Below are 20059 nucleotides of genomic sequence, written 5' to 3' on the forward strand. Positions count from 1 at the left end.
GATGGCGAAACCAATCATCCGCCTGCAGAAGTCTCTCAGTGGACACTGCTCTTCCGAATCGGGACCATGACTTGTATGTAGGCAGTCCGGAGCAACGGAAGTCCCCGCATGGCCGGAGGTGAACCACCCTGAGTGTTCAGTAGGGAGTAGCTGGATGCCGGAAACCCGTCGCGCAAATATATAGGGAATAGTAGTAGAATTCCCCAGCAGCGTCATCGACCGCCCACTCGCCCCTCTGTTCTGGTTTTTGGATCCCTGTTATTAACCGGTTCCTTGCCCTTGCACGCGCTTCGACTTGCAACCTCTCCTCTCCTCTCTTCCTCCTCCCCGCTCTCCGGTCCCTCTTCGTTGCGCACGGCCGTTCGGGGTGTAGCTCGTCTGTACATCTCTTTTGTTTTTTTTCTTTGATCCAATGGCGGAGTTGACAAAGTTGGAGATGAGCGGCAGGTTCAGAATGTTGACCCCCTTCTTGACCAGCGGCACACAGCCCGCCTGCACATGCGGCAGGCCCATCAGGCTAAATGTCAGCGACTTGGCAAACGGCGGCTCGGGCGTCATCTGCAGCCGGAGGCGCACCGTGCCGACCAACTCCATCAGCTCGGCGAAGACGGGGAACGGCACGCCAAACAGGCCCTTGACTCCGAGATAGAACACGAGATGCATGTGCATGTTTCGTGCCTTGGCTGAGGCACTCGGCCCGCTCGGCTCGGCATGGTAGGCAAACGACACCTCAAAGTTGTAGTACTCGCCGCCCTCGCTGTCGGCCGCCGCGGCTTCGGGGTCCTTGTGTTTTCGGTTCTCCTCTTTGGCGTTGCGTTTCAGGTCCTCGACATGCTCGTCGGGCAGGGAGCGTATGCTCAGGATTCGAATCGGGTTGTTGCCCTGGTCAATCTCGGCGACCCGCACGTTCTCAATGATTCCGGGAACCGATGCTTGCATCACATCTTCCAAGGTTCGGTTCAGGGCATTTGACACCGGCATAATCAGCACCACCGTGATTTTCCGGCTCAGAGAATGGAATTGTTTGATAAGCACGATCATCCAAAACAGTTAGAGTACTTCGGGAAGTTACACTACGTGCTCTGTAGTGTTCGAGTACGCACTACCTAAGCAAAGAAATCCATGATCCGTGCGCAAATTGTGGGGGCAGAACTTTGTGGACTCTGGATTCTTCGAGGCCTTGATCAAACAAGGGAAGTTGGTAGGTGACAACTCCCGAAATCTCCGATCAACTGCTCTTGCTCGGAGAGTCGATCAAGAACACGAATAGTATGACGACGATGGATGGACGCTTAATAATTCAATGTCGATGGCTCTGTAGACTAGGTAGGTGGCGAGATGAATGGCCCGGTTGCAACATGAACTGTGAGCGAATAAATCGGACTATCTATAGCCTTACAGTTTTAGCATGCCAAAGTGTTAGCAGACTCAGATGGTACCCATACATGATCAATATGTACCTCTCTTTTCCCCCAGCCTCTCAGCGCAATCGGCAGCAAAACGTTCCGTTACCCTCTTGAGAGCGGTCATGAATAAGCACACTTTCTGGAACGTCTGTTATCACGTGATTTCAGATTAGGTTATCATCCAGTTGACTGCCTCAGGCAAACCTTCATGTGACATCAGTAGCTGGATGAGATCTCCCCGCATCACGCTTGAAGGCAGCCGGACGAATGCGGACAGGAGGCCGTATGAAAGACATGAATCTCGAACTGCCTGATCGTTGTTGGTAGATCGCGCCGGAATAGAAAACAACGGCGATCAACATGAATCGACTCTTTGGGACCAAAAGCAACGCGCCCAAGCCGACGCTTGACTCGGCCATTTCGAATGTGCGTTCGTTGACGATATCAAGGTCCGAGAAACAGCGGAACAATGCTAACAAGACTCAACAGGTTGACGCGCGGATATCTAGCATCGATGTGAAGCTGGCAGCTCTCAACTCGGAGCTTGCCACGTATCAACAGCGTCTCTCCAAGATGCGGGACGGCCCGGGCAAGACCGCGCTCCGACAAAAGGCCCTTAAAGTCCTCCAAAGACGGAAACAATACGAAGCCCAGCGAGATCAGCTAGCGCAACAGTCATGGAATATGGAGCAGGCTTCCATGATGCAGGACAATCTCAAGAACGTGATGACGACGGTTGACGCGATGAAGACGACGACGAAGACTCTCAAGAAACAGTATGGCAAGATTGACGTCGATCAGATCGAGCGGTTGCAGGACGAGATGGCCGATTTGATGGATATCGGGAACGAGATCAACGAGAGCATCTCCAGGGCGTACGACGTCCCCGAGGACGTCGACGAGGCGGAGCTCGACGCGGAACTCGAAGCGCTCGGTCAGGAGTCGCTCCTGGATGCCCAGATCGGCGAGGATGCCACGCCGAGTTTTCTGCAAGATGAAGTTGCTCCGCCGTCATTCATCGATGAACCCCCGGAGCAGGACAAGAATAAGGTCAAGGAGGCTGCGGGCGGTGTTGGTTAATGTGGTAATGATAGAGCGAGAATTACTATCTCTGCATGGTTTATGATGATCTCTACGAGATTCCTTTACGACCGATCATGGCTGTGTGAATCAGGGTAGGCTGTCTCCGGCATTATAAATGCACGTGTCCATTGGCAGTTGTATATAATGTTATTGATGTTGCGCTTGCGACACTCGTACGAGTATCCGCGGCTCCACACACCCAACACCGGGAAGTCCAAGTTCGTGTCTACCGTCTATGCCTTTCCAAGGCCGACCAGTACCAGCAGGGCAATGTTCATCACGGTGATAGCCAGCCAGATCAATGCCGCTAGCACCGTCACAGGCCAGCTATTGCGCATCTTCACCGTCTCCAATGGCGCATCCTCACTTCCGGCGACGCCAGCTCGGCCGCCGGTAACCTTGACAGACATGTACTTGTTCCGACTGGTAAAGTACACCAGCGGTCCGACCACGAACGGTAGAATCACGCTAAGAACAACTTGAGACGCAGTGAGGGCGGTATTCAGACCTTTTCTGCCCACGGCTGCCGCAATGGCCACACTCGGAATAATGCTGATCGAACGGGTAATCAGACGGCGCAACCATGGTCGCAACCTCCAGTTGAGCATGCCCTCGCTCACCATCTGTCCCGAAATCGTACATACTATACCCGCAGACAGTCCGGAAAGGAGCAGCGCCAAGGCAAAAATCGTCCCCGCTGCTGGGGAAATGGTGTCGGACAGGAGCTTGTGGATTTCAAAAAGATCCGCGTCTTCTGCTCCCGGGGTGCCATAGAGAGCTGCGGCGGCCACAATCAGAATGGAACTGTTCACAAACAGCGCAAAAGTGAACAGGCACATGGTCAGTTCCAGGATCGAGTACTTCAGACACCCTTTGATGGCGTGAACCGAGGGACGGTAGGACATGAAATGCTCCTCATTCTCTCCTTCCGCCGGAGGGTCGATATAACCTCTGGTGATGTCGTACTCCCGGAGACGCGGCTGAACCGTACCGCTACCAAGGAACAGGGAGTGTGGCATAACCGTCGCGCCCAGGATACCACAGCTCTGATAGATGCTGACCAGCCAGAAGTCAGTAAGGGGATTCTGGAAGCATGGCAGCGTCGGCGTTCAACTTACCCACTGCCCTCGACAACCGCTGAAGAAGGAAGATATCCGCGGAACACCTCCCCCGCGGACTTAAATTCGAGCGTGGAAAGTTGGTAGCAAAACAGAATCACCACGGCCAGAACTAAACCAGCAACAAAGACCTCAAATGTACGAAGCCCCCACATTGATCCGTGAGGGCGGTAGAAAATGAGCAAGAACAGAACATCAGCCAGCGTGATGAAGCATCCGGCCACCAACGGGATGTTCGCAAGCAAATTCAACGCAATCGCGGCGCCAATGACCTGAATCCGCAGTCAGAACAAGATCTCTTGCACCCAGGTCTCTGCAGGCAGAAACAGGGGCATACCTCTGCAATGTCTGTGGCCATAATGGCCGACTCGCTCAGAATGTACAGGATGATATTCAGCCATCGTGGTAGATTAGCCCGACAGTTCTGCGCCAAATCGAGACCAGTGACGCTTCCCAGCTTGATGCACAGCGACTGCAGGAAAATGGCAAAGAGATTGGACATGAGGATAATGAAAAGTAGAGCGTATTTGCTGTTGGCGCCGGCAGCAATATCGGTTGCATAGTTGCCGGGATCAATATAAGCCACGGCGATCATGAAGCCGGGCCCAACGAAGGAAGCGAATTTGAGAAACGGCTTCAGGAGGCGGGGGACGGGGAACTGGACTGTGAGTGCCCTTGCGGGATCATGACGAACCTGATCACGCGAAGAGGCAGTCACCACCAGTTCATTCCCCGTCCCCTTTGCCGGCGCCCTAGAGGAGTCTCCGTCCCCGGCGGTTTCTCGCTCGAATACACGGTCCTCGCCAGGGCCACCGGGCAGCTGATTGCGACCTCTCAGCTGCCTGAGGTTTACAATACCGTTAAAGTCCTCCCGGGTGGTCTCGTCCGGATTGAGGGGGGGCGGATTTTGATTCCACCCGGGATTGTTGAGAGTGTCGTCGGTTCGAGAAGTCTGATTCATGGCGCCGCAAGGAACAAGGAAATGGACCTGGTCAATGAGGTTCACGCACAAGGGTTTTTTTTTTTCTGGAGTAGCAGTCAGGCTTCAATGTCTAGTATTTATCTACGGAGGCGGGAATAATAGAATGCTTCAAAAAACTCCCGAATGGATGAAGAAACCCACTCCGGTGTGATGATCCACGTCAGAGCGGGTCAAGAACCTTGGGGACTGGGGGCCCGGTTTATGCCGATTCAGTCCTCGCTTGCTGCTTGGCGGACGAACACTCCTGTGGGGTGCTGACTTGGTTGACAGCACGTCGTTGATGACATGGTTCTGGATTGGATCGGACTATAACTACTTCCATGAGATCACATTGAGGTAGGCTTGTCTCGCAGCTGCTTTGTGCCTTACGATAACTAATTATTACGATTAGGTTACAGTAACTAACTACCTCTCGCGTCCTGCATATCCTGCTGAAACTGCGGTGCGGAAACGCCAAGGAAGCGGAATCCTAAAGGTGGAAGTTAGGAAAATCGGAGCGGAACGGATGATCGGTGGGAAAAAATAAAAATCCGACGTTCAATGTCGGACGGTTTTCGGTATTGTTTCGGTCATTGTTATCGATAAGCCTCGTGTTGGCATGCATTCGGTAAGCGTTGCCCGCAGCAACGGTAACCTGGGTTGTTTAGGCTGTTTACATAGCACACGTCGATATTAAATCGACACAGATCCTCGCCAACAGTCGGTTTCGTGGGCGTTGCTGTTCCAAACTTTTATCTTGGTCGTCGACATTCATGCTCAACTCTTAAGTGATGGTCCTTTTTCATTGATTGTTTCCTCTGGGATCGAAGTATTCCTGCCGGTTGTGCTCCCCCCCTTGGCTTCTCATTGTTGATCAATTCACACGTACTTGCAGTAGTATCGAGGCATCGAGGTATGTCAGCCAGCCCGGGTTGCAACGGAAACATTTGCTGATTGGGAAGCCAGTTCGTCTTGGACGACGGTATGGCCACGTACACGGCAGCACCTCCCATATTCGACGATGTTGCCGGCCATGCGTCTCCCAAGACCTCGAGGCTCCGATCGATCCTCCCGTTGCGAGGGGGCCACGGGCGGAATCTTTCCGTCGACCAAGCCTTGCCCCCGTGTGGAGCACCTCCAATGACGCCGATGGGCCTATTGCCCGCAGACCATCCTCATGCACAGCCCCTTGGGGAGAGGGCTCACAATAGAGTCGCCACGGGGAAACAATCACCGCAGGACCCGGCTGGCGGCCTGCACAAGAAAACCAAAAGCTCAGTGTCTCTCAAGGCCCTGGTCTGGGACAGGGACAAGAGGGATGCCAAATCCTCAGGTTCCTTGGAAAAGCATATGAAGAAACCCAAATCTGCGGCCAGCCTAAGCGCCATATTGAAGAGATCCCAAAGAGGACGAAAGGAAGGGGGCAACAGTGATGACAAGGACAAGGAGAATCAAAGCCCCGCAGACTCGATACCCTCGCCGACATGGGGGCAGTTTCCAAGCCCCCTAGACGAGCCATCGGAGAAAGTATTTGTGCCTGCTCATCGTCGAACAGTGGAAGAGGAGGTTTCGTTGTATACCCCAAGGCATTACTCGCCCTCCAGACAACGAAACTTCCACGACTACCAGCCGACTCTTGCGAAGCGGCCTAACCAGAGACCAAGGCCAAAGTCCGACTATATCTCAGCGGGCACGACAAAAGTCAAGGAAATGCTGGGACATGTCCAGCGTATACCGTCTGACAAACGACGCAGCCATGAAGGAGGCGCTAACGATCACGCCTCCCTGGAGGTTCGTGTAGACCGAGAACCACAGCGAACATCACGGGTCAAGGCCGCAGTCTCAGCACTGAATGCCAGGGAGGCGGCCAACCAGAGCACTATAGATCGTGGCCACATTGACAGTGAGTTCGAGAAACTCCTGGTACGTGACCAGAAGGTACCTGGCCACTGCAGACTGTGCTGACGGGAGACAGGATGCTCGGAATATCCCGCAAAACATGCGGGAGAAGATGAGATCGCTCGATACGAACATCAAGGCCGATTTTATCCAGAAAGACCGGTGCGAAAATACCGGCTCAATCTCGTCCGGCTCGAGTACTTTCGACAGCGCCGGCCGCCGCGGAAGGAACTTGGACGCACGAGCAACGTCGGCGGGGAGTAAGGATAAGAGTTCTCGTTCTCGATCCAGAGGTCGATCTTTAATATCTTCCATTTATGACGGATCTCACTCAAGAAGCCCGTCTAAGAACGATAGCGGTCGCTCGCACAAGCGACCAAAGTCTTTTGATTTTGGACGTCCGTATTCGGCCTTGCTGCCCCTTGCATCCACCTCTACGGCGTCTCTACACACACCAGTCCATACGGATACCGCAACAGATCCTGAAGACTTTATCCACTACCTCAGAGAGGTTCAAAAGCCAGAGATAATTGACACCGGCAAGATCCATAAGCTGCGGTTGCTCCTGAGAAATGAAACGGTCAGCTGGGTTGATACCTTTATCTCTGAGGGCGGGATGGATGAGGTGATTCAGCTCCTTTACCGGATCATGAAGGTTGAGTGGAGGTGAGTGACTGATCATTTTGGTGTTGAACGCGCTCGGCTGACTTGGCCTGGTAGGGAGGAGCACGAAGACACGCTCCTCCATGAAACCTTGCTATGCCTCAAGGCTCTCTGCACCACGTCCATGGCGCTGAAACAACTCACCGTGGTGGAGGGAGAGCTCTTCCCGGCCCTACTCCGGATGCTTTTCGATGAAGAAAAGAAGGGCCCGAGCGAGTATACAACGCGAGGCATCATCGTGAGCCTGCTGTTCACGTTCCTGTCGACTGCATCTCCCGAGGAGATGCCAGCGCGAGCGTCGAATATCTTGAGCTATCTCCGGGATCCTGCCCCCGCCAAAGAGCAGATTGACTTTATTGCCAACATCTATCGGTCTCGGCCGTACCGGGTCTGGTGCAAGGAGGTCACCAGCGTTTCCAAGGAAGTATTCTGGATCTTCCTTCATCATTTGAATGTCATTCCCCTGCCGAGCGAGGATAATACGGCTCAACAAGAACAGGATTACGTGAAGAAGTATTTCCCGACGCCTCGACCTCCGGTGCCTGCAGCGCCGTACGTTGGCGGAGTGGAATGGGACGCGACAAACTACATTGCAGCCCACTTGGATTTGATGAACGGGCTGATAGCGTGCCAGCCAACGCGTGAACAACGGAACGCCTTGCGGGAGGAGCTTCGAGCGTCGGGATTCGAGAAAGTAATGGGTGGCAGTTTGAGAACATGCAAGGAGAAGTTCTACGGTGCCATCCATGACTGTTTGAGAACCTGGGTCGCCGCTGCCCGAGAAGATGGGTGGCACTACGCGTATGTCCGGGAGGGACCAGCTCCCGACTCGCCGACCAAGTCTTCGGGCAAATGCCCAAACCGGATGCGTATCGCGACGCCTCCAAAACTGGATCTTCACATTGGCCTTGAGAATGAACAGACATCTTAGCCGGGAAGAGATCCCGACATCTCAAGCCCTTAGCCTGGATTTGATGAACTTTTATTTTTTTTAACGAATTTCCTTTGTCATTCCTTTATGATGTCCCGGTATGTTTTTCTTTCTCCTTCTGTGTTTCTTTCTCATCTCTCGGAGTTGGGTATGAAGCAAACATCACGGTGTTCCGATCTGAGTTATGACTGAAATTGATCCATACGGAGATTCTCCGTCGTCATGCATCGCCTTTGATGAGATGAAGAGACGGCATCATGTCATGATGGGTCATGTTGGATGCGCATTACGAGTTGCATCTCCGTTTATGCATTGCACGGGAAGTCTGATGCTGTTGGTAGCTTCAGCGTTTTATGAGTGCATAATGAGAATGAATATGACATGAGTATAAGCTCATTCTGGAAACCATCTTAAGTTAAACAGTAGTAATCGCTTGTGATAAGTATCGGCCTCGATTTACCGGTGTAGTTCCCTGGGCGGTTACTATATTGGGAAGGTAGAGGGTACTTCGGAATATTGTAACACCGACCCGGTCATTTTCAGGAACATCTTGATCTAGTGCAACGAGGTCAGTCGCATATAGAGTCGAACGACAATCATGGTATTGAATCCATTCTGTCGGCGGTGGCTGTCCACCGGGACATGGACAGCCATCCGCACGACCTCTGCAAGTCAACTTGCTTCAAGAACACCACCGCCGTCGTCGCCGTTCTTAAAATGCGCATGCCGAAGCGCATTGCGACCATCATCAAGACGCGAAAACTACTACTACTACACCACGACACGAACGAGACTCTTCACCACCTCGACGAGACTCTCCTCCTCTTCTCCGTTCCGCCTCACCTCTTCATCCTCGCAACAAAGCAACAAGCCCGACTATTCCTCCCTCCCGGAAACCGCCGAAGAAGCAGCAGAGAAACAACACGTCTACTACAGCCCTTACAAGCCAAAACGCCAATGGCCACCGGACATGTCGAAGCTCTCCCATAAACATCAGTTTCGGCTCGAGCGCAAGTTCCGCCGGCGGGCGGCGCTGAAGTATGCAAGGCCGAAATGGGTGAAGGCGACGAAGTTGGTGCAGTGGGGGTTGATTGGCTGTCCGTACAATTCCTTTTTTTTTTTTTCTTTCACAGTACCTCTGAGAGAAAGACCGTTTGCTGATTTGTCTTGATTTAGTTGTCATCGTCTATGCGGTGCTGTTCATGGAATGGCCGCTGAAAGAAGGCGAGGAAGGCAGGCAAAGGAATCCGTTCGAGAACGTAAGTACTACCTTTGTATTCTGAATCCTATGCTTTCAAGAACCCCCTGATAGCTGACTTCCAAGGTGGATCAGTTCCGGAAAGAATTCTTTGCGACGCTGAACTCGATCTTTTCGTCTCCGACGCCGCCGGGGAGAAGAACGGAATAGCTGTATTCACATATTTCAGTGTATAGTAGCATGGTTCACGGTTATGCATTACGCCGTATATACACGGGATTCTGTCAAGATATCCTCGACTTCTTGTTGAAACTGGACTTGTAGGTGCTGGTTACATAATCCACTTTCACATGCATCGGCTTGTCCATCTGATAGATAAGCGCGGTGAATGTGATCTCCGGGGCGGAACAACGTTGATACGATGAACCTCGGCTTGCGGCGGACTTTGGGGCAAAATGATATAATGGTCGAACGTCTGGGGTTGAAAGTTGCTTTCTTCGACTCTTTTTTTTCTTTCTAAATCCTGGAATTTGTTTCATTTTAGATATCCAGTCCGGAGGGTACACCATGTCGCAGGGTAAGTGGCACAAGCTACGAAAAAGTCTTGGGTAGGAGTTACCCGCTGACATTAAGTCAAAAGCTCAGCAGCGTCTCTCCCAAGTCTCCTCCCATCTCACGGGAAAGCCCCAAGGCGGCCGCAGCGCCATTACTGAGAAACACCCCGACGACATCGTCGTCACCGCCGCACTGCGCACGCCCATCACCCGCGGTGGCAAGGGCGGCTTCAAGGACACCGCCGCGGCAGACCTGCTGGCGGGTGTCCTCCAGGGCCTGATCCAGCGCAGCGGGATCGACCCCAAGCTCGTTGAGGATATCGCGGTCGGTTCGGTGCTTCCGCCCGGTGGTGGTGCGACGGAGTTCCGCGCTGCTGCCCTGGTTGCGGGGTTCCCGGAGTCGACTGCCGTGCGGGCACTGAACCGTCAGTGCTCGAGCGGGTTGCAGGCGGTGGTGGATATTGCGAATGAGATTCGGACGGGGATGATTGAGATTGGTGTGGGTGCAGGTGTTGAGAGTATGAGTTTGCAATATGGGTAGTTTTCCCGCTCGATGAGTTTTTTCCCCCGCGCTGACTGAAAGGACCCTAGTCCCGGCGCCGTGACTGAATTCTCCGACTTGTTGAACAACCACATGCAAGCGGCCAACTGCAAAGTCCCCATGGGCGTCCTCTCGGAACAAATGGCCAAGGACTACAAGATCACCCGCGCCGAACAGGACAAATTCGCCGCGGCCTCGTACCAAAAGGCGGCCAAGGCCGCAAAGGAGGGCCTCTTCCGGGAGGAAATCCACCCGCTGCAGGTGCAATGGACGGACCCCAAGACGGACGAGACCAAGACCATCACCGTCTCCGCCGACGACGGCATCCGCGACGGCGTCACGGTGGAATCCCTGGGCAAGATCCGCCCGGCCTTCGCCCAGGACGGCTCCATCCACGCGGGCAACGCCTCCCAGGTCTCCGACGGCGCCGCCGCGGTGCTCCTCATGAAGCGCCGCACGGCGGAACGCCTGGGTCTCGCCCACAAGATCCTGGGTAAATTCGTCGCCGCGAGCGTCGTCGGCGTGCCCCCTTTGCTCATGGGCATTGGCCCCTGGAAGGCCATCCCCCTGGCCCTGGAAAAGGCCGGCCTTGGCGGCGTCCAGGACGTGGATATCTTTGAGATCAACGAGGCCTTTGCCTCGCAGTGCCTCTGGTGCGCTAACCAACTCGGCATCCCCGCCGACAAGATCAACCCCAAGGGCGGCGCCATCGCTCTCGGTCATCCCCTGGGCTGCACCGGCGCCAGACAGGTTAGTACCCTGTTGACGGAGCTGCGGCGCACGGGCGAGAAGATTGGTGTGACGAGCATGTGTGTGGGGACCGGCATGGGAATGGCGGCGGTTTGGGTTGCTGAATAATTCTTTTCCTTGTAAAAATACCTATACGGAGTACTTGCATCATTCCTTGGGATAATCAATGTACGTTGCTTCATCTACCTAAATATTATTATAATGGTCATGGATAGACACCCCTCCCCATTCCTCCAAGCATAGCATTATTACAGGAATTCCACCAGAAACCCCCGAACCAATGGATTCAAAATTGAAAAAAAAAAGATATACAAAAGTAATGACATGTCAAAAACCCAGGACCCTACATGTTCATGCAAAGTAACTCTTCCAAAGGACTCCGGCTAGGTCTTCTAATTGATCCGATGTGAACACCTGTGTACAAAACATTCCGTTAGCAACACCGTGCCGAAAGTATATACATATATATAGATGTGGATGAAAGGTACCTTTTGATCAATGTGCCACGTATCCTGCCGCGTCTTCTTAAACTCACTGATGATCGACTTGACGCTCTGCCCCACGACGCCCGGATCATTGGCGGCCTTGGTGCTGAGCGTCGTCAGGGCATCGGGCATCCAGTGCGGCGGCGGGCTGGCGTACGGGAAGGCTTGGACCAGGGCACCCAGGCCCAGTACCGCCGAGTGCCGCAGGATGATGAGCCGCGTGTGCTCCGGCGTGGGCGTGCCCGTGCGGCTCGACGCCGCGGACGACGAGGCCGTCCGGCCCAGAATGCTCTTCCGTCGCGGCCGCTTCGGCAGCGGGTTCTCGACCAGCGTCCTGGTGAACCGCTCCTGCAGCTTCTGGACGACCGCGTCCCGCAGCTTCACCGGCGAACAGCGGATCATCCCGGACAGCGTCGTCGATGCGCCGACCCGCACCTCGAGCTGCGGGTCCTGCAGCATGTTGGCGATGCAGTCAAAGAGCTTGTTGCGATCCGACTCCGACAGAAGGAACAGACGTCGAAAGTACACAATCTGGATGTTGATCATCACCCGCAACCGCTGATGCCACGACGGCGACGTCTGCCCGATCCGGATCAGCGTCTCGATGAACGGCGACTGCTCCTCCGCCGGGTACGGGATGTTCGGCAAGTGCCGGAACACGTGGTACGCCAGGGACTGCAGCTCGGGATCTTCCTTGACGTCCATCATGTGCAACAGCTCCTCCGTGAAGACGTCGCCGAAGAACGGCACCAGCTGCGTGCACTCGTGTGATGACAGCGTCGAGTCCAGCCATAACAGCACCGTCTTGCTCCCGGACGTGTACGACGACGGCGACTGCTGGCCCGGCGTCCGCTCCTGCCGCCACCGCCGGATCTTCTCAAAGGTACTCGTGATCAGCTGCGAGAACTCTTCCGATGGCGCGTACGGGAACGTCCCAATGGACGAATGTGCCTTTTGCGTCTGCACCAGGCTGTCCACGTTCGGGTGCGACTCGTGATACCGAGTCCGGTAGATGGAGCCCAACGTGTGGCCCATGGCCTCCCGCACGCCCTTGTAAGGGTGGTCCAGGTGCGCCAAAAAGTCCTCCACGATCGGCTTCTCCAACTGGAAATGCCAGCCAGTGTCGATGATGCACTGGTGCAACAGGTTGATTTTGGAGCTTTCCTTGAACGCGGCATTCGTCGACATGTCCAGCCGGAAACTGGCCAGCCAGTCAACCAGCGGCCAGGCACGTCGCGGATCCCGACATTGCAACACCATGTGCAGGAACGTCGTCCAGTAGCCCGAGTTCTCCGGCGTCAACCCATCGCTCAGGATCTTCCGGACCATCGGGAAGGCGTATTCCCAGACCAGCTTCCTCTTTTCCACGTCAGTATCCATGACAGACGCGATCAATGCTCCCAGGATTTCCGCCGTCGCCCGATGCTGATGCTTATCGCTCCCATCTTCAAACACCCGCGCAATCTCCTCTTTGATCTCGTCGAACGTCGCTGCCGTGAGCTCGTCCCGGAACATGAGCTCAAAGACATACAGCAGCATCATCGCGCAGGGCATCCGGAACTTGTCCGACGAGGCATCCCGTGGTTCCTGCTTCAGGTAGTCGAAGAACTTGGCGAACCACTGCCGGGTGAAGAGCCTGCCCATGTGGCTCCGGACTTTCCACTCCACCTCGTCGTATTCAATATCCCTCTTGATGTTGGCCTTGTAAGCTGGGAACTTCTCCGGCCAGACCAGCCAGCCGGGGAAGTCGTGGTCGACATAGTACTCGGCCTCGGGCTTGGAGAAGGCGGACAGGAACTCCTCCGTCCATCCCTTCTCGTCGCGTTTGGCGGCAACCTGGATTCGGGCCGGGAAGTGCTGCTTGGCGAGAATGTAGTTCTCGTAACTGTGACTGCAAATCGCCCGCACGTCAATCATCGTGAACAAGGCAATGAGCGCTTGCGAATACATGCCACGAAGGCCCGGGTGATCATCTATCGAACCCAGCGTCACGAGATCGATCAGGTTCTCGCTGGCAATGCAGTCGAATCGCAGGCCCATGCTGACAACGATCGTGGCCGCTCGGCTGGCAATCTTCCAGTGCGATGTCCGAGCAATCTCCACCAGATCATTGGATAGCTCTGCCTTTTTCTTCTCGATGTGGGCGCGCTTCTGATTGATGACGTTGCGCTTCTGTTCTATGCGGTCCTCCAGATCCTCATCCGGTGCAATGCTGTTGACGACATCTTGGTCCAGCACCGCGAGCCTCTCCATGGGCCGTCCGTAGTCCATGACCTGGAAGATCGCCCCAGAGCACAACTTCTGAACAGACGGCTTGTCGACGTTGTTGGCGTCGATGAACGTCTTGATCAGAGTCGGCGTGTACTTCCAGTGTCGACCGACTGTCTTGGCAAGACTGCCATACAAAAGGGAGTAGAGCCCACCCTTGATCCTGGCGTGGTCATTTTCCTTGACTGCCTTTTGCAGGGCCTTCAGCAACGGGGGGACCACTAGCAACCGCGAACCCCAGACCGCTTTCAGAGCGGACTCTCCAGCACTCTGGGCAGTCCGCCGGATATCGGTGTACAGGGAGACGCACGACTCGGCTAGGTCTAGGAAGAGAATCTCATCGAGCTTTGATCTCGGGCGAGGCGCTGCATTATGCCTTGCCCGCTGGAGATGATAGACGTTCGCTCGACGCACGAGGAGCGGACGCGGATAGTCCTTGCGGACGCCGCTGACCTTGTACGGGTGGATGTCGGCGGCTAGGAGGCGCGTCACCCGATCCAACACATGGGCAGACCGCTCGAACCCAACGTCGATGAACCACGATCGGAACGCCGTATACAGGGCATTGAAGCACGGAACATCGTCCTCCTGGTTTGCCGTCAGGAAGCGATGCACGCGGTGCAGCACCACCCCGGCGCGTTCCCTGATGGCATGGATAGTATGATACAGGGGATCGGACTCATCCAGCGGATATCCGGTCGGATAGGTGAACGTTTGCTTGATTGTTCCTTCATCGGAACTATCCAAGATAGCGTCCGGATCGTCTCTAGAGTCCGAAGGGCGAGTCACTCCGTCAATCTCATCCAAGTTAAGATTTTGACCAGCCTTGGACGCCTGTTTTGGGTCAAACAGCACAGAGATGCCCGAGAGCACGAGTCTGAGAAGGACCAGTCTCCGATTCACTTCATCTGACCATTCCTTGCCGCTTCCGTCCCTCTTGACACTAGACGTGCCGTCGGTGAGGGCGAAAAGCTGGTCAATGGCAGACTCGGCTTGGGACTTGAAAAGCTCCACGGCGAATTCAAGTTCTTCCCGGTTTGGTACGTGCCACTTGATGTTGAGCCTGCGGGGATCGGGACGGTAGCCCCAGTGTTCGATCTTGATCCCGTCCTTGACATCGTCCTCCTCGAAGAGCGCGCTATCCAGGGTGTATGTGACGGTGAGGTTGAGGAGGAGGTGATGGATGAAATTCGACACGTGGATGGTGGGGATTCCCTTACACTTCTCCTGCATATAGTTGGCAATGTCCAGGAGCTCTTGCTTGTGGTCCAGAACGGCGTCGCCGACATGCACGACGCACATGCTCAGCATGCTGACGTTCCAGACGAGAGCCCGGTCCCGCGGCAGAACCTCCGTGCCGGTAGTCCTGGTGGACGCCGCCCCGTTCTCGTCGATCTCGGTGCGGATTGCCTGAACCAAGAGCGGGACGAAGCGCTTCAGAGCCTTCTTGGGGTTGACCTTGCAGACGGCATTGCAGATGAATGCCATTGCATCTCGTGCCTGATGAATGACATGGTTGGAGACGAAATCGACAATCTTCTGCAAGGCGAGGTCGTACAGCTCTGGCGACAGGGAAGCAAGCAAGGGCGTCAGCGTCGCGGGGAGAGTGTTGACGACGGTTTCCTCGGGGGAACCGCTCCGGAGTCGTGACACGTCCGGCAGGTTCTGCAGCAGTGTAAAGACCCGGCCAAGGAAGGACATCAAGAATTCTCCAAAGTTGGTGGTTGACGACCGAAGGATCATCTCCTCGGCTTCGTCGCTGAGATCGGTGTCGTAATGCAACTGGACGTTAGAGCCCTCGGCTTCCATTCTTTCCATCTCGCCAGAGACCCATTGCATGGCGAGCATGTTACAGTTGACATCGTCACGACCCTTGGTCAGGTCCTCGAGCGGGATGTTGTAGCAAACGGCTTGGATAAAGGAAAGTGCGTGGAGGGACTTTTCAAGGTCGTTCGGATCAATGCCTGGCAAGGCAAGCGCCAGCAGCGTGGTGATATGGCAGCGGTAGCCTTTGGTGCGGATCATGATCCGGGCCAGAACCTGGAGGGACCGGAGGGATGAGGTTGTGCGGTGGACTTCCACGAGACCCTGCATGGACGGGTAGATTCTTTGCAGGGCACCGGGCAGGATGAGGTGCGGCTCGAGATAGGCGAGGCTCTGCAGCGTGGAGAGTGAAAAGTTCATCGCTGTTCCGCTTTTCGCGTAGATGCCCATAAAGATCACATCCCGCAGGCAGAGCACGAAGCGCTTTTTGAGGGCATCATTAAGCCGGCGCTCCGGCGGCACTTCCATTTCGCCATTGTGTTCACGGTTCCACCGCATGACGAAGAAGTCCGCCAGGTAGTAGACCAACTGCGCCAGAGTCTTGGTCCAGTTGCCCGCATTGGACGGGTGGAAGAACGTCTCTACCGCCTGGATCAAGCCCTCGAGCTGGGAGAGAATCGAATCCTCCTTCTCCAAACACGCGGGGGACAGAGACATGACGATCCAGCGAGCAATGTGATGAGCCACGGGGTGCTTGCGCGAGTCACGGTCCAGCATGATGCCCAGACCGGAGGAAATATCGACCAACGCACTGTAAGGAGACGTCGATTGGCCGACCGGAATTTCCAGCAAACGAAGAATGGCCGTAAACACCAAGGACGACTGCTCTTTGGTGAAGATGCCATACTCCGAGAACGGGATATAGGATGCGGGCAATGAATCTCGCGCGAATCGAGAGAGCAAGTCCAGGAAATTCATGTCCATCGTCCTAGACCGGTTGACCAGAGACCACAGATGGAAGAGAGTGGGCAAGTATGTTTGGGGCCGGAGGTCCTCCCTCAATTCCGGCGCCGGAGCCGTGGGGAGAAGCAAGTTCAGCAACCCTACGACGACAAAGGCACCTTCCGCGAAGGATGTGGTGAAATGCGGAAGAAACTCTTCTAGCATGTCTGGAAGCGCACACGGATCAAAGTACAGCTGGGCAAAGGAGCACATCTTTGTCAAAGTCTTGATGTTGCGCTTCAAGTTTGTCGAGTGCACCAGCCCGGATTCCGTGGGTAATACGAAAGTCTTCAACTCTTCAAACAACGGCCTCCAGTCAAGGATCAAGTCTTTTATCGGTCGCAGGTAGTGCTTCCGTCTGGAAAGTAGTCAGCACGGACCGCAAATCACAACTATGGAAAAAAAAAAGGCTGTATGTACTTGGTTAACATCATGAACATGCTGGCGAATCTCTCGGAGGCATTAGGATCGATCCCTGGAGCCAGGGACAGCTCGTAGTACAGCTTCACCAGTTTGATGCGATCCTCGCGCGAGGGATCGAACTTGAGCGACAGCCATCCCCGGAGCTCGCGGGTCCAATGAACCGCGCCGGGGACGAAGTCGCCCGCCTTGATGGCAATATACAAGCATTTTAGGATTTCCTGGAGATTCTGTTGTCTCTCACTGTCCGGCTCGGTTTCATACGGCAGGTACTCAAAGTACGGATAGGTCCGCGGTCGAACGCGAGCCTTTTGCACTTTATTTACGACGTCCGGATCGACGCCGTTGATGCCCGGAGGCTCGCCTCCGGGCGATGTAGCTCGGGAGATATCGGCGCCATTCTGAAAGTTATCCGACGTCAGGATGTGCGACGTTAATCGCTGCGGTTGGTTATGCATGGTTCAATCTATGCAAAGGGCAGAATCGGGAATGTCGGCGATGGGAGGTTGAAAAGCAAGCTCTGGCGCAAGATGCATCCAGGGGCCAAGGGACAGAATGCGGGACGGGGATGGGGCCGTGGCCAGCCTCATGCACCACAGCACAGCAAGTCACGAGCCGCGATGACGATGAGCCAGCACCAGTTGTTCCGATGGATGCCTTAATAGAACGGGCATCGGCGTGGAGGTCGAATCCGAGAGTTGTCGTCGTTCCACGACGTGCCGCGGACACACGCGTCCGACTAGCGAAGCCGATTCCGGGAATGAAATGCAGACGGATTTAAAGAAATCCTGGGCACGGGTGACGATGAATCTCGCGGAAATCGACGGAGAGCATGAGCCGAAGGGGGCAAGAAAAAGAACAGGCGATGTTTCTGGCTTTTGTTGAGTCAGCCTGGAGGTGTTATTTTGCCGAAGCTCGATGATGACATAATGGCAGAGTCACGAACCCGCGTCGAGGCGGCTTACTCGACAGAGCTTTTACGAAAAGCCGACGAGCACACCAAACACAGGGAACCGGCAGAACTGCACTGCAAGACAGCGAAATTATACGCAGTGTTGCGCTGGGAGCAATGTTGTTGATCGGAGAGAGGGCTGGGCGGAGGATCCAGGCGACCGGGTCAACTGAGCTGACCCGATCCGGTTTAGCGTGGTGCAGGCAGATGTCAGATACGCAAGCAACAAACACCACATTTCCCACATTTGATTCTTTCGGTAGATACGTAACTTGCTAATTAATAGAGGGACAGTGGCTAAGCGGGAGGAAGAAAGGATCCAAAGAGAGCCGCCTGAACCAGACCGTAAATGGCCATGCCCTGAACTACGCGGGGGAAGATGCGGCTGTTGAACTCGATGCCCAGCGAGGCCACATACCAGTACCAGAGCGGGTAGCCGGAGGAGATGCGGTTGATGGTCTGCACGTGGTATGTGGTCAAAGCTAAGAACGCGAGAAGAGCCTGCGGAATGGCGATGCGCGTCAACAGTGCCCGACGGACGGGATCGGGCTGGTTCGTGCCCAAGCGGTGTTGCCAAGCGGAGAGGGACGAGGCGGCGAGAAGAGCCAGCATGGGAGCCGCGAGCAGGAACAGGGGCAGATTCGACAGGGTCCAGTACCTCAGGAAGCCGACATTCCTGCTATGGGTTAGCAATCACAACTCTCAATCTCAATCCCGACATGGCCGTACGGACCAGTAGTGCGACTGCACCCAATTGTAGATGCTGGGAACCAATTGCTGGCACCAGGGACGCGGTGAGTCGGTCGCGGTGCAATACGAGAGATAGCCGGCGAACTGCGCGCCAAACATTGCCAGAGCGATGATGCCGCCCCCGAGCCCGATGAAGAGCATCCGGCGCACGAGTGCTACAGAGAGGCCGTGCGAGAGCAACTCCCTTGCGGCCTCGATCGCATCGTATGCGAACAGACAGCCGCTCAGGATGCCGTTGCTACGAATGAGGGTGGCCAGCGCGAATGCGATGCCGGCAGCCACCCAGCTGGCATCTCGACGGGCCCAGTGACCGGCATGGTCGGCCCGGAGAGCCATTGCATAGAGGGACAAACCGAGGAAGTGGACGCAGGCAAATACCGGCTCACTATACGGAGCCGACAGGAAGGCGCCGGCGGGGGAGATAACATGCAAGGCAGCGGAAACGAGACACCACGTGCGCTGCGAGGCGGTCTCACTACCCAGCACCGTTCGCGACAACCACCACAGGATGAGCACGGAAAGGGCATGGCTCACGTGGGACACGGCGACGCCGGTCACGGCAATGGCTGCGAAATGGCGTGCCTTCGTGGTGGCGGCTGCATTCCCCCATTGCGCTGATCAGTCCATGCCATGCCCATCGAGAGAGGCCGGGAACCCTACCGGAAGCCAACCACCTCACAAGAGAGGAGTACGTATAGGAGAATGCCCATTCCTGCTCATAGACGTAACCGCGCTGGGCCGCCTGCAGGAAGTAGATGGAATCCCATCGGATGAACTTGGAAATCGCCGGAGCCGCATGGGTTCCGGTCAGCACGGTGATTGAGGTATCATAACCAGGAGCCGGGCAGCCGAGGACCACGAGGGCCAGGAGAGCTTTCCAGGCGGCATAGAACAAGGCCAGACTGGGGGCTGGCTGTAGTTGACAAGACCGCGACCAGCGCGAAATTGGGCCATCGGGGCCAGCAGCCATGATGATTGGGAGCTCACCCTCACTGGCAGAGGAGCTTTTGCGCTGGTGTTCTCCGTAGTACTTACAGTACGAGTACTCCGTAGTCTCAACCGAAGCGCATTTCGGCATTCGGATCTTGGCGTCTTCCATTGACTACTCCGTACTGAGTTTAGCGGCTGGCTTGGCGGTCCAAAAAGGCGGCATCAATTCTCAAACGGGTACGAAAGTGTCCTGTTATGGAAACCTCAACTCTTTCCGTCCTGTCCGATTGCTCCGTTTGAACCTGGTCGGATCAACTGATCTTCCCGAGCCATCCAAGCTTTTCCCAAGGCCGACCGCTGAAGAACCGAATTACGACAAAACTG

The 20059-nt window shown here is 55.3% G+C and overlaps 8 protein-coding genes across 8 annotated transcripts; 4 read left to right on the forward strand and 4 right to left on the reverse strand.

The window, feature by feature from the left end:
• Positions 1 to 261: 261 nt before the first annotated feature.
• VTN31DRAFT_5974 (uncharacterized protein) lies at positions 262 to 1041 on the reverse strand (the record flags this gene model as incomplete). Its single annotated transcript, XM_069406532.1, has 1 exon — positions 262 to 1041. The coding sequence occupies one exon, from the start codon at positions 1039 to 1041 to the stop codon at positions 262 to 264; it is 780 nt and encodes a 259-aa protein (XP_069259056.1).
• A 725-nt stretch (positions 1042 to 1766) lies between these two features.
• On the forward strand, positions 1767 to 2486 carry VTN31DRAFT_5975 (uncharacterized protein; the record flags this gene model as incomplete). The annotated part of the gene is made up of 2 exons (XM_069406533.1): positions 1767 to 1832; positions 1896 to 2486. 2 exons carry the CDS (start codon positions 1767 to 1769, stop codon positions 2484 to 2486), a joined length of 657 nt encoding a protein of 218 aa, XP_069259057.1.
• Positions 2487 to 2722: 236 nt separating this feature from the next.
• On the reverse strand, positions 2723 to 4568 carry VTN31DRAFT_5976 (uncharacterized protein; the record flags this gene model as incomplete). The annotated part of the gene is made up of 3 exons (XM_069406534.1): positions 2723 to 3545; positions 3608 to 3879; positions 3945 to 4568. 3 exons carry the CDS (start codon positions 4566 to 4568, stop codon positions 2723 to 2725), a joined length of 1719 nt encoding a protein of 572 aa, XP_069259058.1.
• A 984-nt stretch (positions 4569 to 5552) lies between these two features.
• On the forward strand, positions 5553 to 8061 carry VTN31DRAFT_5977 (uncharacterized protein; the record flags this gene model as incomplete). Its single annotated transcript, XM_069406535.1, has 3 exons — positions 5553 to 6491; positions 6544 to 7133; positions 7188 to 8061. 3 exons carry the CDS (start codon positions 5553 to 5555, stop codon positions 8059 to 8061), a joined length of 2403 nt encoding a protein of 800 aa, XP_069259059.1.
• Positions 8062 to 8659: 598 nt separating this feature from the next.
• VTN31DRAFT_5978 (uncharacterized protein) lies at positions 8660 to 9469 on the forward strand (the record flags this gene model as incomplete). The annotated part of the gene is made up of 3 exons (XM_069406536.1): positions 8660 to 9158; positions 9238 to 9320; positions 9395 to 9469. The coding sequence occupies 3 exons, from the start codon at positions 8660 to 8662 to the stop codon at positions 9467 to 9469; spliced, it is 657 nt and encodes a 218-aa protein (XP_069259060.1).
• A 357-nt stretch (positions 9470 to 9826) lies between these two features.
• On the forward strand, positions 9827 to 11212 carry VTN31DRAFT_5979 (uncharacterized protein; the record flags this gene model as incomplete). Its single annotated transcript, XM_069406537.1, has 3 exons — positions 9827 to 9836; positions 9900 to 10350; positions 10405 to 11212. The coding sequence occupies 3 exons, from the start codon at positions 9827 to 9829 to the stop codon at positions 11210 to 11212; spliced, it is 1269 nt and encodes a 422-aa protein (XP_069259061.1).
• A 243-nt stretch (positions 11213 to 11455) lies between these two features.
• On the reverse strand, positions 11456 to 17501 carry VTN31DRAFT_5980 (uncharacterized protein; the record flags this gene model as incomplete). Its single annotated transcript, XM_069406539.1, has 3 exons — positions 11456 to 11518; positions 11593 to 16981; positions 17044 to 17501. The coding sequence occupies 3 exons, from the start codon at positions 17499 to 17501 to the stop codon at positions 11456 to 11458; spliced, it is 5910 nt and encodes a 1969-aa protein (XP_069259062.1).
• Positions 17502 to 18292: 791 nt separating this feature from the next.
• Positions 18293 to 19715, reverse strand: VTN31DRAFT_5981 (uncharacterized protein; the record flags this gene model as incomplete). Its single annotated transcript, XM_069406540.1, has 3 exons — positions 18293 to 18671; positions 18729 to 19341; positions 19406 to 19715. 3 exons carry the CDS (start codon positions 19713 to 19715, stop codon positions 18293 to 18295), a joined length of 1302 nt encoding a protein of 433 aa, XP_069259063.1.
• Positions 19716 to 20059: the final 344 nt, after the last annotated feature.

Source organism: Thermomyces dupontii (genome assembly GCF_041956625.1).
Source record: "Thermomyces dupontii strain NRRL 2155 unplaced genomic scaffold VTN31scaffold_6, whole genome shotgun sequence".
In the NCBI taxonomy this organism is placed as follows: Eukaryota; Fungi; Ascomycota; class Eurotiomycetes; order Eurotiales; family Trichocomaceae; genus Thermomyces; species Thermomyces dupontii.